The 15,837-nt window shown below is 42.8% G+C and overlaps 1 protein-coding gene across 5 annotated transcripts in view; it reads left to right on the top strand.

The window, feature by feature from the left end:
- ptpro (protein tyrosine phosphatase receptor type O) overlaps positions 1-15,837 on the top strand; it is a 50,344-nt gene that overhangs the window by 24,490 nt on the left and 10,017 nt on the right. For 4 of the 5 annotated variants that reach the window (XR_002838993.2, XM_023817898.2, XM_023817901.2 and 1 more), the window contains exons 7-18: positions 2,359-2,555; positions 3,482-3,602; positions 4,742-4,935; positions 5,816-5,927; positions 6,382-6,545; positions 7,354-7,474; positions 8,036-8,169; positions 9,456-9,597; positions 10,210-10,330; positions 10,737-10,805; positions 12,867-12,950; positions 13,876-13,911. Coding sequence is in view for 4 of the 5 variants with exons in the window: in XM_023817898.2 (XP_023673666.2) it covers positions 2,359-2,555; positions 3,482-3,602; positions 4,742-4,935; positions 5,816-5,927; positions 6,382-6,545; positions 7,354-7,474; positions 8,036-8,169; positions 9,456-9,597; positions 10,210-10,330; positions 10,737-10,805; positions 12,867-12,950; positions 13,876-13,911 (1,495 nt within the window). In the remaining variant the exon portion in view is untranslated. The remainder of the gene's footprint in view (positions 1-2,358; positions 2,556-3,481; positions 3,603-4,741; positions 4,936-5,815; positions 5,928-6,381; positions 6,546-7,353; positions 7,475-8,035; positions 8,170-9,455; positions 9,598-10,209; positions 10,331-10,736; positions 10,806-12,866; positions 12,951-13,875; positions 13,912-15,837) is intronic. The other variant, XM_023817899.2, reaches the window with a different exon arrangement.

Genomic DNA, 15,837 nt, shown 5'->3' with positions numbered 1-15,837 from the left:
CTTGGTGCAACTCTGTTGTGAAAGACACTACTGTATATAAAAATCAATTGAATTGAATTGAACTGAGCTGAACTGTATTGGGCACAGACTGTATAAGCAGATTCACCCTCAACATCCAGAGGAGGGGAGGTTCAGCAGGGGAGGAAGCCAGGTTCATTGGACTGTAGAAGACCGGCCTCAGATGTGGAACGTGGGCAATATCCGATAACAAAGTAGCAACTGTGTAAATGTTTTGTAATAGGGTTCATGTGTTTTGTGATCTTGAAAGGACCAATATACCAAGGCGCTGAGCTTATTTAAGAGAAGGCAGAGCTTGATGTCCTGGGTGGACCACCAAACCCATTGTCCCAGATGGAGCAAGGGAGTAGGATGGCAGCAGTGGTCAGCAAATTGCTTTTATTCTTTTTTTTTTGTAGCTCTCTGGAGTTGCAGTGGGCCTTTTCCCAAACTTGGCCACTCATAGCTAGGATCTCACTGACCTTCATCTCCCATAGGAAAAGGGGCTGATAGCCTAAAACACATTGGAAAGGGGTTAGGTGTAGAAAGATGAATGAATTAGCAAATTTTGGACATAATATGGCCAAGGAAAATAGTGACTCAAGTCCAGCTGGTTTGAAGAGCAGTACTATCTGAGGACAACAACCATTTTCCTGATTAAGATGTTCTAACTGTCCAGTTGTTTGAGGGTGATAGCTAGAGGATGGACTAAGGTTAAAGCCCAATAGGCCATAGAATTTTCCTGTAATTTCCCTTTGTGGGATTAATGAAGTCCATCTTAGCACGCCTTCTACACTTGAGATGTGAATTGTGGTCCACAGTCAGTGACAATGCACTGTGGTATCCTGAAGAACCTAAATAAGGTTTCCATTCCACCCACTTCCTGCAGTCAAGATGCAAAATACTTTGGGATACCCTGCATCTGTACTACCTGTAGCGTCGTTCACATCGCTGAGCACAGATATCCTGGCCAGTGGTGAGGTGATCAAAATTCTCCTTGAAAACCGAGTAGAATCGGGCCTCTTAAGAGCTATCCTGGTGCCAAAGTGCAGTAACCACAGAGGTGCTGCTAGAGATTTTTGGCCCCATGAAAACATATCAAATTGGAATCCTAATCCAGCCCAATCCAATTATGTTCCAAATTTTTAGGGCTTCTGTCACTTAGAAATCGTGTGAGCTCAATCAGATGATAGACAGCTCACAATATACCGTTTAGAGATGGTCACAACTGTATGTATGTTTTGAGGTACTGTGGGACCACTGCAGTGGTCAAAGAGAAAATGGTATTAGTAATGATCAGTGTACGCCCAAAGTATCTGACCTGGAATACTGTGAGGCCCAGCCACTTCTGAGTGCTGACATCGTGCAGGACCATTCTGACCTCACTAATGTCCAATACCAGTGGTTGGAGTTGATCTGGTGTCAGTGCCAACCTTACCATTTCCTTATCTTATTGCCGCTATCAAAGCATGAAAAAAAACATGCTGAGCTCCTCCGTCATTGAGTGGTTGCTACTCATAAGCAAATTATCATTTCTTTTATAATCTGTGACGGCTTGATTGCCCTGCCACATGCATCAGGGTTTACTGTTGTGTCCTCAATCCTCAGTTTGAAGTTGTGTTTTGCTGCACAAATGCCTCACTTTAGATTAGCCTCAGCTAAGCTACAGGCTGATGTCACCTGCCCTATAAGCAGCATCTTTTTGTTTCAGTAGACTCTTGATTTCTTTGGTCATTCAGGGTTTTTGATTAGAAAACTCCCAAATTTCCTTAGTGTTGATTACACTTTCAGTGCAATTGCTGATGTAGGATACGACAGATGAGGTATACTGTTTAAGATCAACCAAGTAATTTTTTTCACCAAATATGCTCCACTCTGTACCTTAAAAGAGGCCAGACTCTAACCACTTCATGACTTGATCTTGTCCTGTTAATGTGTGGCTTGTAAGCTGGCAACATGAACAATGAAAGACAGTCGTACTGTCCTACGTGGGGGCAGGCTAAAGCTTCATATGCATTATCGATATTAGCCTAAACACAATCTAATATCTTGGTACCTCTGGTTGAATATTTAGACTTGACATCAGTGACTTGAGGACATAATTTCTGCACTATGTACTCCTGTGTTGCACTATTATTTGAGTAGTGGACTACATATAATTGGCATATTCCTGGAATGAATAGTTAACTGGCATGACAAGTACTGTATTTGCATTAAGCACTGCTGACAAGAATTATCTCTTGCAGGTACTTCTAGCTAAAAGACCTGATATCTGTAGCTTGCTTTAGATTGCAGATACCAGTATTTACTATTTTTAAATAGCATTTGTTAGGATTCCCAGTGCCAGTGCTCTGTTGGCAGGTTCCAGTGGGGAGTGGTTTGAAGAGCCCAAGGAACGACCCCAGGCTGTGACGGTGAGGATGCTGAACTCCGATACGGCAGCCGTTTCCTGGGCTATGTCTTCAACAAACCTTAATGGAAGCCTGGTGTCTGTACTATCCCTTACCTGCTCCAAACCAAGGCTCGGTCAGAGGCTGGAGAGTAACTACTGCAATGAGGTGAGCCTGGAATACTGCACTCTGATACAGTTATAGCAGCACATTAAACTGAGACTCAGCCAGAGGCTAATGAGTAGCTATTACAGAGAGGTGAGCCTGGACCAGTACACTCTGATACAGATATAACAGCACATTATATCGAGGCTTGGTCAGACACTGGAGAGTTGCTGCTGCAGTGATGTGAGTCTGGACCACTGAACTCTGATATGATTGCATCAGCATGTTTAACCGAGACTCAGCTAGAGGCTGGAGAGTAGCTACTGCAGTGAGGTGAGGCTGGACCCCTGTACTCTTGATACAGTTACAGCAGCACATTAAACTGAGACTCAGACAGAGACTGGAGAGTAGCTACTGCAACAAGGTGACCCTGGACCTCTGCACTCTTATTCAGTTACAGCAGCATGTTAATCTTGTGCTGGACAGACTGTTTCGAACATTCTGGAGAGGAGTTTAAGACCTCTGCTATATGATTAACAAAATGTTCTAATCAGCTATTTATGCCTTCCTACCCCTATACCATCTACTTCTGTATCCCAGTTCTTGGAAGTAACGTTTTCTGACAGGTCACCACCTAACCTACCAAACCCGATGTTCCTTCCAGGAACCCCAGCTCAGCAAAACTCTTAGGTATATAAAAGTGTACCCATGCCATTCAATGAATGCAGTCTATGACCATCAGTTGCCAATGGTTCCTTTGTCGGGCTTTGTAACACATGTGTGGGTGGTATGAAATTATCGGTCGGAATTTTTTGGATTCAGACAAACACAATCAGCAGAAATCCTCCTCGCTGCAGAGAATCTGCAGGTACCCTGCAAATCTGTCATTGGTAGTGTTTTAGCACACTGGAAACCTTTACTTCATTGGAGATTAATGGTTTCTGGGTCATTGTAAATGTCTTGGACAAGGAATGTTTTTGTCTCTACAGGAAAATACTACCAGTGACATCATCACTGACTTAACCCCCGGTGCACAGTACCGGGTTCTGGTCTTCTTCACAAATGGCCCTCTCGTCGGCCCTGCCTCAGACCCCGTCATCATTTCAACATGTGAGTTCCCCATGAACCCAACAATCAGCCATTACATCCTGATTGATGGCTTATAGCACTCACTGCTGTAGAGATGTTTGGTGGCAATCAGTCATCTGAGAGTGAAAGATTGGAAAATAATATAGGTATAGACCTGTCTCATGCTATGTGCAGAATGTAGGCTGTTGGTAACAAAAAAGTGTTTGGTGGAACATTTGTTTGGCCTCATTTAGCTGTTTTTCATTTTAAAAATGTAAACAGGTATTCTTTTCATCCATTGTTTATAACACAATAAATAATTTGACATCATTTATCATCTTTTAAGATAATTTTGAAGAAAGCTAGAAACAGATTAATTGTATTATCTGGATGGGGAATTCATATGACTTTAATAGCATGATAATTCAAAATACATTTGGATGGTCTTATGAAATGTTGCAGATACATTGTGAAATATTGAGAAAAATCTCCCCAAAATTACAATATCACCCTATAGTGGCAACAAAGGAAAGGGTGACGGCAGATGACATTTGACCTTGTGAATATGATAAGTCAAAAGGTATTTGTTGAATCTCACTACTGCTTCACAAAATCATTATATGGATGAATATCTAAAGCTCATTTCATTTTGAGATAAATTGCCCCAATATTGAAGCTACAGTGCTACAGTAGGTGGCAGCAAAATAAGGAAAGGGCAACTTGATATTGTGAACAGCATAACTCCAAAACTATTTTCTTCATCTTTTTCCAAATTTTGCAGGCGTATTGTATCAGTGAAGAATATTTTTAGATATATCGCACCAAAATTAAAGCAGCGCCACATAGTGATAGCATAGACAACAACAGCCTCACATCAGGAGTGGAGAGAAAAATCAATTCAGTTACAAATCACAGTTCTTCAAGGTGATGATTTTAAGAAGTTAAATCGAGATAATTGATTGAGAAGTTGTTGCAACTACGTATTACATACATGCATTGGTTTTAAAATATTCATGCACCACATGTGTTTGTGTGTTTCATGTGTTTTTGTCTTGATTTACTCTAGACTCAAAATAACTACACTCAATAGGCTTTTTCTGTACTGTGATGGTTACCATCATTTTATTGTCCATCCCCTAGCAAACTCTGATTGGTTACACTGTGTTTTTATTCCTTGCCAGTGCCCCTGGGTGTCCAAAACTTGGCTGTGCATTCTCTGAGTCCCTGGGAGGCCATCCTGAGCTGGCAGCGGCCGCACAATGTAGCCTTCCACAAGTACATCGTGGAGACCTTCTTCTTCAACCCGGCCACGCTCACCTCGCAGTGGAGCACTTACTACGAGCTCACTGCCACCTCTTCGCTGGTGGCCTCTGTGGTAACAACTACCGCTGCCTATGTAGAGGCACTCTGCCTCTTCACTCATTAACTCAGCTGGATGGTTACTGATGTTAAGTGCCATCATTTGAGCTACGATCAATATTGTAGTGAAACTAAATGCTTGAACTTCACTTGACAGACTATCAAATTTTTGGTGCCACGATACAGTAAGGCTGCTTTTTACCATTTATAAATGGTACTGACTCACTCATAAAAAAACACTTAGAATTGTTTACATTTGTCAATTAATTGTTTACAAATTGGTACAACCGAATTAATAACATTAGAAACCATTTCTAAACCCTATATATGGGTATTCTTATTGTGAAGTCAGACAGTTTTTTTTAATGATTTAAGGAGCTGATTTAGACTCAAACCAGTGACCATTTTGTTGAAAAAAGTTTCATTACTTCCTTGGTGACCATATGACCAATTGTATATCTGAAGTGTTGGACACTGGAAGCACATCTGTGTCTCACCGGACCTCAAAGCAGACAACACTGTGTGATCCCTGCAAGGGTAGACATTAAACATCAATTGCTTTAGGCCTCTGATTGATTTGAGTGGACTTCAGGAGTTAAGAAGGATTTTAGCATAAATCACTGTAGTACAATTTACTATGAGTCTTTGCCAGTTGTGGCCCATTGATGTCAGGTAAAATCACATTCCCCACGGTGTGAAGAGAACAGAGCCAATGGCGTCCCTTCATTTCACCTCATACTTTTAGTGCGGCCTGCTTCACTTCTGCCACTCTGACTTACGGCACATGACTATGGGAGAGATTACATCACAGTGTTCCGGAGGGCAGACATCACACAGAAGACTGGTAATAGGGCTGAAGATAGGTTTGACTAGGCTGATCTTCATGTGCCTTTCAGAGAGTGACAGACCTACTGCCCGCCTGGTACTACAAATTCCGCGTCACCATGGAGACGTGGGGCGAGCCGGTGCGGAGCTGCTGTGACAGATCCACTGTGAGCTTCATCACAGGTACTCCACATGCCCCCCACGGGGGCAGGACGCAACGCTCCCATAACAACGTCCAAGCGGCCACAATCAGAATCGTAGTTCGATTTTTCTTACCTACTACCAGAAAACTTACAGCATTTCTGCAATACACCAATGAATCCTCCCCACAGTTACAGTTAATAGATATTCTGTATTCTTATAGCAGATCCTATTGAGCATTTTATTTTAATATTGGTAGTGGAGAATAAGTTGATGTTGTCAGTATACAGTATGATGCTGTTGCTCAGAAATCTGGAGCAGGGGTATCATTACAATCTAGTAATGACAGATTGTGACAATGCCTGAAAACCGCAGTGAGATGCAAGCATAATTGCATTCTAAGGTGGTTTGAACAGAATATATACGGCCTGTATGGTGCATGTCAATGCCGCAGTCAGGACAGTGTCCCTCTGTGTTGCCTGTGTTGTTCTCCTAGCTCCGGAGGCGCCCCACATATCCCTGGTGGAATACTTCAGCAGCGTGCTCCACGTCAGGTGGACCTACGGGGACATCTTCACTGACCTGTCCCATTCCCGCATGCTGCACTGGCAGGTGGCGGCCGAGGGCATGAGAGGGGCCAGGAGACGAGCGTCTGCCAACGTGAGCTTCCCGCACCGTCTCCCACGCACGAGCCAGCTTAGCGCCGCTCGGCTAGCTGCAGCAGATGTGGGTGGCTAATGAGGGTGGCACATAGGGCATCGATCGTGTTGTCAGTGCTCCTTAGGGGGCTAATTAAAGCAGTTCAGGCCTAGGGGTGTCAAGACCTCAACCTCGAGACTCGCTGCTTGCCCCCCTGTCACTCTAAGCTCCTACACAAGGCCCTTAACAGGCCCAATTACCATCCATACCGACATCCCTTTACAATCAACAACAGAGCAGATGCTTAATTAAAGAATATTCTGCCAAAGAAATATTTTGAAGCCTGGGCTGGCCTGAAATTTCCAGCCAATTAGCCTGCTAGCATGCGATGTTCAACCTACACTGGTGGAGGGTTTTATGAGTGTTGGGGGGTGCTGGGTTGACAAGGGTAGCAGTGAACCCAACAGCTCACTGGAGGTACTTTACAAAGGGCCATGTGCAAGATCTTAATTTTCAAAACTTAAGCATAATCGAAGGTGGTTAGTGTGACATGATGTATTGAATACCTGTAACCCTGCTTGACAATAGGACTTGAATTCATCTCTAGAGGAATGTATTAGATTGAATGGAGCTCATTCCAAGATAATAGTCTTTGCAGTGTCATTTAGCACTGTGTCCTCGAGACAGAAATACAGTTTAGTTATTTAAGAGATGCCAGTTAATGAGCATTGTGACGCCTGTGACAGTTATCATGCTTATTGCTACTTATTGAATTTAGTCCAGGTGTTAGGAGCCCCCATTACTGATTGATACCCCCTTGCTCCTCCAGGTGCCCCGCACCGTCATGCAGGCAACACTGGCTCTGCCCCCTGGGGACATCTACAACCTGACTGTGACAGCATGCACGGAGCGCAGCAACAATACATCCACACCGCACATCATCAAACTGGGTCAGAACCACTGCAGTGTGGAGAGATGGCTACAATGCATTCAGTGTCTGCAGTGTGGAGAGATGGTTAGAGTGCTTATAGTAAATGCAGTGTGGAGAGATGGTTACAGTAACTGTAGTGTAGAGAGATGGTTACAGTGCTTACAGTAACTGCAGCATGGAGAGATGGTTACAGTGCTTGCAGTAACTGTAGTGTGGAGAGATGGCTACAGTGGGAACCACTGCTTTAGAGGTTTTACAGTGACATCATAATTAACCTGTCAATCCAATATTTTTAAGTTAAAATATGGCATTTTATTTTTTAGACATTGCACAGCCCTAATTGGTATTGGTATCTGTAAGTACCAGAAAACATGCATCAGTACTTGTACTTGGTCTTAAAAAATTATTTGACCTCTCCCCTATAATGATAGGGATACATCGAGATTGACTTACGTCCTCACTTCTGGGAGGAAACCTGGACGTATAATGAATACTGATTTTTACATAGCATTTACATAATAGCAAGACTTCCAATGAAAATACATATATAGGCTGTTCTTTAATTTGTGATATTTCACAGAACCGGCTCGTCCAAAGTCTCTCTATGCTGTCAACACGACACACACGTCGGTGTCTCTGCTCTGGGTCGAGGAAGGAATCGTGGATTTCTACCGGGTTTCCTGCAAGCAAGTGGGCCTCAGTAGGAGCACGAACGTGAGCCACCGACCTGACACATTGACATACAGGATTTCAAGGGCAAGGGATTTTACTATTGTACATGAATCACTGGAGGTGGATACATACCTCAGTATATAACTAAAACAAGATTTTTCATTTATTGGTGGTGGTATATTTTCATATACACAGGGTATATGCATCCTGGATTACAGAAACCTCAGATGAATTTATTTATCAGACAGTTTTATTCAAAGTGACTTTATTTTTGAGAAATCAGAGTCAGACGGCCCCTGTCACAATTGGGGGTTTACATGCGTTGCTCAGGAGCCCAACTGTGAACCGGCAACTTCCTGGTCACAGACGCAGCATCCTAACACCCTCAGTGTAATAGTAAATGTGCTGATTTCTTAGTCAAGCAGAACAGCTAAAGGTTGTGTGCTAACAGATTTTGTAGTTTAGCCAGCTGGTATCAATCTGTATATATATATATATATATATATATATATATATATATATATATAAATTTTTGCTTATTACATCAATATTTCAGTTGTAAAACCACAATTGCTTCAGCTAATGTCTTTAAGCTAGGAAAACGTTTTGGAGCAGGGAGCAGTAAGGTTCTGAGGGTGCACTTAATGATGTGGATGAATCTATTCTTGGCCAAGGGCCAGGTCTGTAAACAGTAATGGTGGATCAGGGAAGAGGGGAGATTTATATTCCTTAATGACAGGGCCATGCTGCATGCTTCTAGTGTTTATGTCCAAATGGCTGGACAGCACCTTAACATGCTTAAGCTTAAGTGATTTACTAGGGTAACATATTGGGAAGGGCTGTAGCCAAGCCAGTCTGTCTTAGCTTAGGGAATCCCTCTGAGTTTCCTGCACACCTCCTTGGTTTTTGTACACATCTCTTTGGCTGTCCTACACATCTTCACTTATTTTCCTAGACATCACCTTTGTTTTCCTTGATATTGCCTTCACTTTTCTAGCCATTTCTTTGGTTTTTCTTGAAATATCCTTGGTTTTCCTAGACATCTCCTTTGTTTTAGTAGATATTGGCCTGGATTTGGAATTGAAGTTTTGGTTGGTATAAATGCTCTCTGTGAATTTCTACTGAGTGCTACTATCATGATGGGATTGTGTATTACTGGTGGTTGTGTTAAACTGTGGGCCTGTCTTACTGGGGTCCTGTTACGCTTTTGGTATCTGATTTACTGGGACCTCTCATTCTCGGTTACTGCTTCACTGGGCTTTAGTGATGACTGTGGTCTTGTGAGCCACACAGATGGGTCTGCTTACCGTTTGTCCCACGTTGACCAGGGGGAGAGGGAAGCCCAAACTGTCCACTCCCATGTGGCAACAGTCTCCAACCTCCTACCTGCCACCACCTACAACTGCAGCGTCACCAGCTACAGCTACAGCACTCCCAGTGAGCCAGCTTATGTGGCCATCTCCACCCAAGGTGAGTCGCCCCCCCCCCCTTTGAAAATGCTATGCAGGGGTACATGGAGGGAACACTCGATGACAGCTCCTCTGCACGTCGGTGGCATGTGGGGCCTAAGTGTGAATGAGGCACCCTGGGGGGGCTGCAGCTTTCTGTCACATTAGTTTTACTCATGAAACCTACTGGCTGTTGTAGGTCATAATGACAGTAATATGTTTCTCACTATTTTCCCAAACTGTCTGGCCCCATTTGGCATCTGCCATGGTTTTTTTCAGGCCCTGTACTGAGAGGCTTTCTGCAGGGGTGTTTCTCAATATGCGTACTTGACCGTACTTGTGTTGTCATGTACCCAATTAACCTAATTTTCCATTGCCGAAAACCAATACTCAAGAACAGAAGTACAGGGGATGATAAAAATCCCCAGATGTTGTTCTTGCTCCTCCCCAAATATCAAGGATAAATTGGATGCATCCTTGCTGAATTGGACCAATCCCATGATTCATTGCGACCCAAGTTCGTTCTTTGTGTTCTTGGTATTCAGAAACACCCCATCTTTAATGAATGCCCCCCTTCCCCTCTTATGGCCGTGGTGTCTTGCTCCTCTGTCACACGCATCCCATCTCATTCCAGCCAGGGAGCTGAACCCCAGTGTGGCAGCCATATCTGCACTTGCCGTCCTCAGCGTCCTCCTCATCAGCCTGCTCCTCTTCATCCTCATCGTGCTCCGCAAGAAGCACATACAGATGTCCAGGTAAGATCATTCCCATCGAAAACCTCTTGCCGCCTGTAATTGCCATGTGGTTGTAGTTCGAATGTCCCTTCCAGCACTATGAAACATAATTAGGATGGACTGAGCAAGAGACTAACTGATGTAAATGCACAGGTGCATTGGTTATCAGACGAAAATGCAGGTGTAAAATTTTGCTGGGTATACACCGGTGACATTTGCTTGGCCTTTTCTGTGTCACCTGCATATTATTTACCCTATGAGACAAATGTGAAATGCAGATTGGATCATTAAACAAATGGTGTGTGTAAGATTCGACAAGCAGAAAATGAGGGCAGATCTGTGGGACCCCCAATACTGGAGGAAGGTGATCAGAGACAGTGAAGTCTCCTGAGGGACTGTCGTAATGCACATCTGTTTGTTCTTTCAGAGAGTGTGGGGCTGGGACATTCGTCAACTTTGCCTCCTTTGAACGAGACGGGAAGCTACCCTACAACTGGTAGGACCCCATTACTCTTACACACCGTCCTCTCAGAACGCCTGTCAGAGAAGAAGGCTCGGACCCAACCTGGTTTTAGGACAGGATGCCTCACCTTAAAGTCCGCGTGTACTTGATGGATTATTTTGGGAAGTAGATTTTCCACCCTCACCAGTTTATCTCAGCTCCTGTGCTCAGCTCTTTAAAAGAAAATAAAACGGCACTCTGTGGTATCTAATCCAGTAGCTGGCCATAGCTTCTGAAATGTGGAGAGTGAAATTTTATGGAAGATTAGAGCAAGATGAGGGATTTGTCTGTGTAATGCTTTGCTTACATACTGCTTAAGCATGTCCTAAAGCAACCAGATAAAACATACATACAAGGTCCCACCCCAAGCAATCTGATCCTCTTACGGCAGAATGAAATCTTGACACTTTGCTGTTTGGTCTTTTCAGTGTGGTTATTTAATTCTATGGATTTTTCATTTGTCCACTGAAAGGGGTGAATGAAGAAGAAGGTACTGTAACACTTTATTTAAGGCCTTATTTTTAGTAATTTTTAAACATATTCATAACACATTATAATGCATTTGTAAAGCATTATACTCATGTATATAAATATTTTTCAAAAGGAAGAACACATTATAGTCATATTTATGCATTATAATTGCCTTATGAAGCTCTCATATATAATGCACTCTGGATACTTTTATAATGCATTACAATGGTAGGTATAAGCATTAAGGATGCTTTGTACTACATTATGAAGGTATCTATAGTATATTATAGATGAGAGCTTCATAAGACAGTCATAATGCATATAAGCATGGCTATAATGTGTTATGCCTTTTTATAAATATTTATAGCCATGTTTATAATGTTTTATGAATGCATTATAATGCACTATGAATGTCTTTATAAATTATTGAAAACAGGACCTTAAGGAAAGTGTTACCGAAGGTACATAATCATAATCTCATGATTTTCCTGAAATATTCATTCCAAAAATTGAAATAAGCCATGAATTTCAGTTATAACATTCATTCTTTTCATGATAATCATTGTTTTAATTTTTGTTAATTCCCATTTTTTTGAGTATTTAAAGGCCAAAACATAAAGTGTGAGGATATTTACAAAATGATAAAAAAAAACATTGTGCCACAAATTTAGCTCTGACACAGTAATCTGGAGAGAATGAAATGGGCCATTCAGTTCCATTAGAAAATATTGCCCAGAGCAGGTGATATTGCCCAGAATACACTGCACACACTTCCTGTAAAAATAAAAAACAAAAACACCTGTGATATTCAAACCACCAAAACAATATGTGCAATATAATTATATAAAAATAAAGGTAATATAATTATATATATCTGGGTCCTCTGGGATGAAAAGAAGAATGACTTTTAAAGCCAAACGCTGCATTTTTTTGGCCCAAAAAATCATCTAATGAATGACATACTTCATTGATATGTTCAGTTTCTCTGGCTTTATTACTGCTGAAAGAAAAACAAAATGTGCGAGGGATCCGTCTTTCCTGGAAATTAACTTCAGCTGTTTCCCAATTGACCCGCATGGTGAATTTCATGCTAATTCAGCTGATTTAATGCATATAAAATAATCTTAAGAAAATGCATTGTTGTGATTTAATGCATTTCCCTCGTACCTCATTCAGCCTCAGGTGAACGGTAAATGTGCTTTGTTATCTACCGTCACTATAATACGTTACAAACACTATCTGCAAATTTACTGATAAGAGATATATGATATTTATCCATTTATGCCCAGCTGGATGGTTAGAGACGCGGGAGGTAGATGCGACTGAGGCGTAATTAGGCTGCTCATCGAGCGACGCTCTTTACGGAACAGCCGTCGGTGCCCGGGAAGCCTCCGTCGCCGCGGCGACGCTGCTCTGATGCTGTGTGTGCGGGCTGAGATGAGGCTGCGGCTGCATGATGAATTAACAGCTAATGAGACGCTAATGGAGGACTCTGGTGCTCTCTCTCTCTCTCTCTGCCATCCACCGTACTAACCGAGCACCATCTCTTGTCCCTACCTTTACCCCCATCTTTGAACTCCTCAGGCGAAGGACCCTTTTCGCCTTCCTAACTCTCCTGCCATCCTGCCTTTGGACTGATTATCTTTTGGCTTTTTATATTAATCCATGGTAAGTAGCCCTTGACAGCCGACTGCTAGGCTACAGCGTGCCCTCGGCAATCCCCCGGAAGCACGGCCCTGTTTGCACGCTGGCGGACACACTGGGAGGGGGGCGGGGCCTCGCTCCGGGAGGGGGGCGGGGCCACTCCCAGATTCCTGGAGGCATAACAGGACACATATATGACTTTGGAGACTAAGAGCCTTTAGTTGACATGACATTCTTGCTCCCACATTATCTCACTGAGGATCTACGTTACGCTTAAATCTTGCGACCAAATCATTCTGCACCAGAGGCTCTAACTGCTTACACCCGCATAGAATTCTGAGTGAATATTGATGGTGCAATCAAACATTCACTGACATAGTAGTGGCTAGTGGCACAGCACTAACAATGGAAGGGCTTTTGCTTCAATCCCAAAATGCTGCTTGCATGTATGTGAAGCATTGCAGTGCAACTTTCAGACCATTCCTGAAGCTCTCAGGTTTAGTGGCTGGCTGCTAAGGGCCTGGTAGGTGGCTCAGTTACATCCTTCCCTTGCTTATTGGCTTAGGGTTTGACATGTCTAGTGCTTTGATTGGCTGGCTGTAGTCATGTGGATCAGACGTAGTATGATTGCCGTTTATGACATCCCTGTATTTCTCAGTCGTCTTGAGCACAGAATAACTTTGGACTAAATATCATCTGAAATCTTTCCCCTTGCAGTTTCCTGTAATTATATTTTTTGCCACCGTCATATATAATACTGTGTTATTCTTAAGTGATTGTTAAGTAGGAATATGTCTAATAACATAAAGAATACTACAGTTCTGCAAATAACTGTGTTTACAGAACCACATGACCAAAATGCTTTATTTCTCTATGCAAATGAACTGGCTGTGTTGTTAACCTTAATTTTGTGCCGCTTATCATCAAAATCTTTCATTTTTAATTTTAGGAGCAAGACTGCCTTAAAGAAGAGGAAACTAACATGGTAAGTCTGCACAAGAGTGTAAGTTTGCGTTCAACATTGGTGGGGGTCAAATCAGCCCCGACGACCCGCCCCCATAAACTCCCACAAAAACGATGGGGACAGGCCGATACCATCTGCACATAAATCTATGTCCTTGAGTCTGCACGTGTGTGAATGATCACCATGAAGCACAGAGCAAAGACACTTACGCACACTGGCGGTCGGTGAAGCTTCATGTCCCACTCAGATGGTGTTCACATGGAAACCACACAGCCAGTCTCCTCCGCATGGTGTGTCAGAGGACGGTGGAGAGGACATCACCGTGCGTGTGTCTGTGACTGGCTGCCGCTCATTCAGTGCACCAAACAGCAGCCAGATGGATGAGTAGGTGTCGTGTTTCAGGCTCTATGCTCGACATCCGGCTGCTTTCAGAGCCATGAGCAGGAATGAACCCCCAGCTCTGAGTATGCCAGCTCACCCCACCATTTTTATGTAACACACAGGCCTGTGGGTTTGACTGCTGTCCCGCTTCTTTGTAGACTTTGCACATTCTCCTCATATTTGCGTGGGTTTCCTCCAGGAACTACACCTCCCTAAACATACAGCTTAGACAGATTGACGTCTACAAAGTGCACAACACTTATTAATGTGTTCTGTGCTTCCTGTGAGAGGCTCAGTGCTGGTCTAAATAAGTGCTTATTGATTATGTTATTTCTGTTAGATTATTACAAAAAAATGCATGAAACTAGTAGGCTTCACCTGCCATAATTAATACAAAGAAAGTGAACTGTATGAAATCCAAAAGTACTGTAAATCATTTGCAAAAGCCTTTGTTTATTAATGTATAACCATCACAGATATTCTCTAAACAGAAGTACAAGGTTGTACAAGGTTTCCCTTCAGCACCTTATCTGTCCTTGTGTTTAAAAGCATAGTGAACTAAGCCAGTAGAATGTTGCAGATTACCTTGGGGTGGATTGTGAATCAGCAAATAATTATTACTAAGGTTTTCTAGTTAACCTGATGGAGCAGAATGTCAGTAGAGAGTCATAAGGGGGATGAGTTACCACTGCAGCTCAGTGGTGCTGTGATGGTCTTGTGTTCAACCTCCAGAATCTCCATTGTGGCAAGTTGCTCACCACATGTTTTTTCTGAATGTTTCTGGCCTGTGTAAGGCTCAGTGGTTTAGGAGCCTGTGCCTGTGATCAGAAGGTTGCTGGTTCAAATCCCGTGGCTGTTTGAGTGACTGTATCACCATTAGGCACCAGAGCAAGGCGCTTAACCCCCAATTGCTCCAGGCACTGTCTGACCTAGCTTTCTCATTTAAACTTTGCTTTAAATAACATCATCTACTAAATAAATGTAAAAATCACTTTGTTACAGCCTTATGCAGTGAACACAAGTGGCCACGCCTAAATTGAACTGCATTTGGCCAGTTAGAATGGCGTTAGCATTGTGCTTAGGCTCTGCTGCTGTTATCTGCTGATGTAATATGCACTGTTTGGTACACAGTACTGTATTCAAGATATTAGTCATTATTAAAAAATCGACTGCTGACTGTTGTCATATTCCAGCTCATTGTCTTGTAATGTATCAGTTGTACCCTGCCACCAAATCGCTTAAGTGGAAAATTGGATAAAGGCCTTTTGCTAGCAGGAAATTAACATTGCGCAGGTTGTTTACAGTGAAACGTTATTAGGAATCTTGTAATGCACTCCCATGCAAGCATTAATTTATGACGGGTATGTCATCTGCCACAAATTTTCATGTATCATCTGGAATAAATGGCAGGGCTTGCAAAGACTTGAAGGACTGCACAGATCACAGGCCTTTAATGTGCTTGTAAAAATCCTTCCTCTACATTTACTGTGGTGACAAAATATGTTTGCCTGTAAAAAATAATCGCTTCGGTGCAGCTGTGACCTTATCAGGAGAAACTGGGGGGAG

This window comes from Paramormyrops kingsleyae, chromosome 1 (genome assembly GCF_048594095.1).
Source record: "Paramormyrops kingsleyae isolate MSU_618 chromosome 1, PKINGS_0.4, whole genome shotgun sequence".
Lineage (NCBI taxonomy): Eukaryota > Metazoa > Chordata > Actinopteri > Osteoglossiformes > Mormyridae > Paramormyrops > Paramormyrops kingsleyae.
This window is presented reverse-complemented; position numbering and strand designations above follow the sequence as displayed.